This window comes from Acinonyx jubatus, chromosome E3 (assembly GCF_027475565.1).
Source record: "Acinonyx jubatus isolate Ajub_Pintada_27869175 chromosome E3, VMU_Ajub_asm_v1.0, whole genome shotgun sequence".
Lineage (NCBI taxonomy): Eukaryota > Metazoa > Chordata > Mammalia > Carnivora > Felidae > Acinonyx > Acinonyx jubatus.
Window position 1 is genome coordinate 19,185,266 of NC_069398.1, and position 5,718 is coordinate 19,190,983.

General features: G+C 53.0%; 1 protein-coding gene across 1 annotated transcript; it reads left to right on the top strand.

The window, feature by feature from the left end:
* Positions 1 to 1,498: 1,498 nt before the first annotated feature.
* CTF1 (cardiotrophin 1) lies at positions 1,499 to 5,569 on the top strand. Its single transcript, XM_027051656.2, has 3 exons — positions 1,499 to 1,621; positions 2,798 to 2,916; positions 4,431 to 5,569. Exons 1-3 carry the CDS (start codon positions 1,597 to 1,599, stop codon positions 4,902 to 4,904), a joined length of 618 nt encoding a protein of 205 aa, XP_026907457.2. The 5' UTR covers positions 1,499 to 1,596; the 3' UTR covers positions 4,905 to 5,569.
* The last annotated feature ends 149 nt before the right edge of the window (positions 5,570 to 5,718 follow it).

Here is a 5,718-nt window from a genome sequence, read left to right on the forward strand (position 1 = left end):
AAACAGACAAAACTGATTTGTGGTGTGAGAAGTCAGGATAGTGGTCACCCTTAGGGCTGAGAGGGGCTAAAAGGGAGCTCTTGGACTGGTCATGTTCAGTTTCTTAATCTGATGTTGGTCCCCTCCCCCCAACATATTTACTCTGAATATTCACTGAACTGTACACTTTAGGATGAAAGTACTTTTCCCTATGCATATTATACTTCAATTAAAAGTTTACTTCAAATGAGTGTGTTTAGGTTGATTTTATTTGAAGCTGTGTTTGCCAGCAGATATGACATGGGTTGCTATGTGTGTGTGTTGCAAGGGTGGGACTCTGGCCAGAGGGTTTAAAGGTATAAGAGAGTGATTATAACCAAATTTCTGGAGCCAAACTGCCTTGGGGAAAATCCCAGCTCTGCTTGTCCAGTGACCTTAGACAACTCACTTATCTCTCTATTCCCTCAGCTATAACATGAGAGTAAGTTAATATGTAATGTAGCTCCTGGAACAATGCCTGCACATAGGAAATGCCCAATAAATATTCGCTGTTAAGTGTGTGATTGTGGCCCCTACCAACAGTTGGCTTCAATTGTACCTGCTATGGCCTCTGCCCGTTAATGCCTTCTTTTATTCTGGCAATTATCTGCTTCTGGCAATACCCTCACAGACACACAGGCCTCCTTCCCAGTCCCTTCACTCACAAACCCCATCACCTGCTCTGGTCTCCCACATCAGACCAAGCTCCTCAGGGGGCCAGAGACCAAGTATGGATCATTCCTGGGTCCCGGAGCCCAGGGCAAGTAGGTACTTGGGAACAATTTATGGGTGTAAGTGTGTACAGACCTTTCATCGTTTATCTGCATCAGGTGAGTGGGGTGGACATGTCGGTACGACCCCCCGTACCTTGTTCCTGGGTGAGAATGAAGGTCTACATGCAGTAGATGTGTGTAAGTGGGAGGGATTCTCTTACTGGGCCTGGTAAGGTGAAGTGAGACGGTGTATCTGTTACACTCCTGGTAGGTGTGATAATGAGAGAGAGGGGGAGAGAGAGAGAGAGAGAGAGAGAGAGAGAGATAATGAGAGAGACAGAGAAAATATCTAAGACCAGAAGGTATTTGTCTGGGCAGGTGTGGCCCAAGCCTGAGGGCCCTCATCGCGGTTTCCCCCCCTTCCCCCAAACAGGAGGTAGGACCAGCACATTCCTGTCCTGCCAGCTCCACCTTTTCCTATCCCTCCCCACCCCCCACCCCCATCCCCCATCAGCTTTCTCGGAAAAAGCTCCGGCTCTAAGTCTTGCACCAGGTCAGAGCCTGAGCCTCCTCCTCCCCGCGGGACCAGGGCTGCCTCCGGGCCCCGGCACACCCAGCCTCAAGGTCTTAAACCCACCACGCAGACAACCTGCTAACCCTTCTCAGGCCCCTTTCCTGACTGGGCTGCGCAAGTAGGGAGCTGAGCTCAGAGCCAAGGAATCCTGCCTGGGGCGGGGGGGGGGGGGGGAGATTGTTTGGGGTCTGAGCCCTGATTGGCTGAGCCCGGGCCACGCCCCTACCCCTTCCCCTTCTCCCCCCTTCGGAAGGGGGGCGTGGAGGCAACCGGGATCAGCCAGGGGCCAGCATGAGCCGGAGGGAGGGAAGTCTGGGTAAGGGGCTGAAGGGCCGGATGTCGAGTGTCCGTGGGGAGCAGGGGTCTGAAGGGCTGGAAGCTGGGGTCAGGGTCCCAGCCACCCCGGGTCCGGGATGGGAGCGGCCTGAACTGGGGAAAGCAGGGCCCCGGTGTCAGGTAACGAGGGGGTGAGCTGTGGGTGAGCTGTGGGAAGGGACAAGAGCCAGAGTTTAGCGGAGGCCTGGGCTGTGCCTTCACAGGGACTTGGGCTCAGGGTTTCTAGATCACGGGTTCGAGTACACCCTGGGAGAGAGGACTGGGAGCTGGGTTTGGACGCCTGGATCCTCTGAGTATTGGGAAAGAATCAGAGTTGGGGGCCAGAGGGAAAGATAGAGTTAGGGAAGGAAGTTTCTTTGGACCACAGGAACCAGTGAGTGACAACAGGAGATGAAAGTCGAGGTTGTTAAGGATAGGGACAGGCGGTGGGAAATTCAGACTTGGGGTGGGGGGGCGGGGCGGGAGTTGCCGGGCCAGGACTACATTCCCCAGCATGCCTTGGTAGGCGCGCTGTGCAGCTCGGGAAATGTAGTCATGCTTCCGGGGCTCCACCCTCTAGCTTACGCTAGGAAAGGCTAGTCGTGGATGATGCGGGTTTCCAGCTTTTTGCACAGAAGGTCCTTTGGGGAGGAAATGGGACTTCAGTCTCCCAGTCTGTAGAATGGGCTTAAAGGAGCATTCCGACTTGAAATTCTGTGCTTCAATGATGTTAAACTTCACCATCACTGAGGTACCGAGATATGTGAAACCTATCCTCAAAAGGGCTCCCAGACTGAGGGAGATTCACACAAATAAAGGAGCCATTAAAAAAACTACCTTGGAAGTATGAGTAAATGGCCTAAAATAAAAGGAAAAAGTTAATTTAAGAGAGGGGTGAATCCAGAGGCTGCACTGAGGAGGCAATATTTGAATTTGGCTTTAATAGGATTTCAACAATGATTTGGCATCAGAGAATACATTTCAGGTAGGACAACTGTTTGGCGAATGTCTGGTGCCTCATTTACCATCGGTGGCAATGGGACATAGCCTGCCCGGCTTAAAAGTTGGAGAATTCAGAGCAGAGCTTCTCAATTCAGGAAGGAAGAGCCAGCCTGCAAGAAGTGGTCAAGGCGTAGGCGTTTGGGCTGCCCTCATCCCTCCCCCTTTTTCCCACCAGAAGACCCACAGGCTGACTCCACAATCTCACTCCTTCCCCACTTGGAGGCCAAGATCCGTCAGACACACAGCCTTGCCCGCCTCCTCACCAAATATGCTGAGCAGCTGTTCCAGGAATATGTGAGTGGGAATGGGGATGGGGGTGCCAGAGGCCTGAGGAGTGGGGAAGTACAGATCACAGAGGTTCCTGACCACCCATTTTTCCACCCTCATTTCCCAGCTGCAGATAAATGGGACACAATTTGCCATGCTGGCAAATTGGGGAACTGGCCCCTCTCTGTGCCCCAAATGCCCCTGTGTCCCCCAGCTTGGAGGCTCCCCTACCACACTGCATTAAGACAGAGGCAGAGAGAGTAAAGAGAATTGAGTGAGTGAGTCAGGAAACCTAGGTTCTAGGCTCTCTGTGATCTTGTCACCTTACCACCATGGGCCTTGGTCTCCCCAGCTATTAAAGGAGGCAATTTAACAAGATGAGTTGTAAACTCATCTACCTGTGCTATACAGAGAGGTCAAGAAGGGGTTTCAACATGGGGCAAAAATTCCAGTCCAAGAAGGGACTTTTACAGAGGAGGGGGATCTGCCACCATCTTTGGTTAGGCATAGGGCGCTACCCAAGGAAGGAGGGTATTTCCACCAATTACTCTGGTGTAGTGGAAGGAGGGTATAGCTTTGAATCAGAAAGACTGTAGGTCTGCTAACTTGCTGTGACCTTGGACAGTAATGGTAACATGAAAAAAGAATGATGTAACAATTATGAAAGTGGAATCAGAGAGAGAACTAGCTTTGTAATTCTGTGAACATTGGTTCAAAATCCAGCTCTGTCCTTTCCTAGATAGATGACCTGGGGCAAGTCAATTTACCTCAGCAGCCTCAATATCCTCATTTATAAAATCAGCATCATCATAATCATCACATCCATTATTGGAAAGATTAGGAAATAGTGTGTTTAAAGCAGCAAACAGTGCCTGAACCAGAGACAAGTGTCAGCAAAGGATAAATGGTACAGTTGTAGCATGTTTACAAATTACAAATCTTTTTTATCTTTCATTTGTTCATTTGTATGACAGTTATTCAGTGAGCCCCCTGCAGGTGCAGAGATAGTGGAGGATGGGGGGAGAGAGAGAAACAGACGGTTTTCAGCAGTCTGTGTGATTCTCAGGAAATCCCTAGTAGAAAGACAGGACAGGGAGCTGATCCCGCATTTTACAGATGAGAAGAGTAAGACTCAGAGAAGGGAAATGGTATTGCATGAAACTGCATTGCTAGCAAGTGGCAGAGACAGGATTTGCGCCCCGGTCTGAAAGATGGCATTAATAAAAGAACTAACATTTATTGTGCCCTTCCAGTGGGCCAGGATCATTTTTCCATGCTCGGAAATACCCTGTGAAGTGGATACTGTTATCTCCATTTTAGAGATGAGGAAACAAAGGCACTGGTGTAAAGCCCACTTTTTTTTGGGGGGGGGGGGGACCGTGTTGTCGTATCAAACACAACAGTTGTGTTGGGAGGAATGTGTCATTTGCGAGGTGGGGAAACTAAGGCCCCAGAGAGCGGGAGGAGTGGAGAGTGGAGGAATTCTGTCGCGGCGCCTCTCGGGGAAGGGCGGGGCCCCCCTGACTGCCGTGTCTCCGCAGGTGCAGCACCAGGGAGACCCCTTCGGGCTGCCCGGCTTCTCGCCTCCGCGGCTGCCAGTAGCCGGCCTGAGCGCCCCGGCACCGGGCCACGCGGGCCTGCCCGCGCCCGAGCGGCTGCGGCTGGACGCGGCGGCGCTGATCGCGCTGCCACCGCTGCTCGAAGTGGTGCGGCGCCACCAGGCGGAGCTGAACCCGCGCGCGCCGCGCTTGCTGCGGCGCCTGGAGGACGCGGCGCGCCAGGCCCGGGCCCTGGGCGCCGCGGTGGAGGCCGTGCTGGCCGCGCTGGGCACCGAGACTCGCGGGCCCCGGCCCGAGCCCGCCGCCGCCGCCGCCGCCGCCGCCGCCGCCGCCGCCACCGGCGCAGGCGTCTTCCCTGCCAAGGTTCTGGGGCTCCGCGTATGTGGCCTCTACCGCGAGTGGGTGAGCCGAACCGAGGGCGACCTGGGCCAGCTGGTGCCCAGTGGCCCGGCCTGAGCGCGGGGCTGCAGCTTGCTGTCACCCCCTCCTAGTCCGTCTCTGTCGGTGCCTAATGAGGGCGGACTGTCTGCGTCTCTCTTGTCTCTGCCATCTCTCTGTGCTTTGTAAGCGCTCCGTGTCTCTTTCTCTATCGGACCTCCTTGTGTCTGTGACGTCCCATGTCCATCATTTTCTTGCTTTCCCCCCTCTTTTCCATTTTTTGGGCCTGCCTCCGTCTCTCTTGGTCTCCCCCTTCACCTGTCTCTGGGGGGGGTCTCTTTGTTTTCCCTTTTCTCCATCTCTTGTCTCCCTTTGGCCCCATGTGAGCAGGTGTACCTCTCCACCTCATCTCAAGGAGGGGACACCTCATCAACTCTGTTTCTTTCACTGCCTGTCTCTGTCCTTTCCTGGCCAGGGACCTGGCTGCCAGCCCTGGTGGGAGGGCTACTCCAGACAAATTTCAGCCACCTTCCCACAGTGCATCACTCCCCCTGCTTGCTTCTCTGTTTGATGTCCTTTCCCTCCTTCACCTCCTCTGCCCTATCCCCATACATCCCCCCACCAAGCCAAATCTATGGAGAGAAAAAAAATCAACACCTTAAAACAGTTTTATTCCTGAGAATAAATTAATTTTTTGTAAATAAAATGTTTAAAAATAAAAAAGAACACTAAAGTTACCAGTATATACAGTTGTCGAAAATGGGGAGACACCTTTGGGGAGAAGAGGATCCTTGGGGCACAATCTGGTCCCCCAGACATACCCAAAAGCTACAGTATAAATAGGAGATTAACAAATGCCCCCAGGCCAGGGATATTGTCCATCACTCTAGAA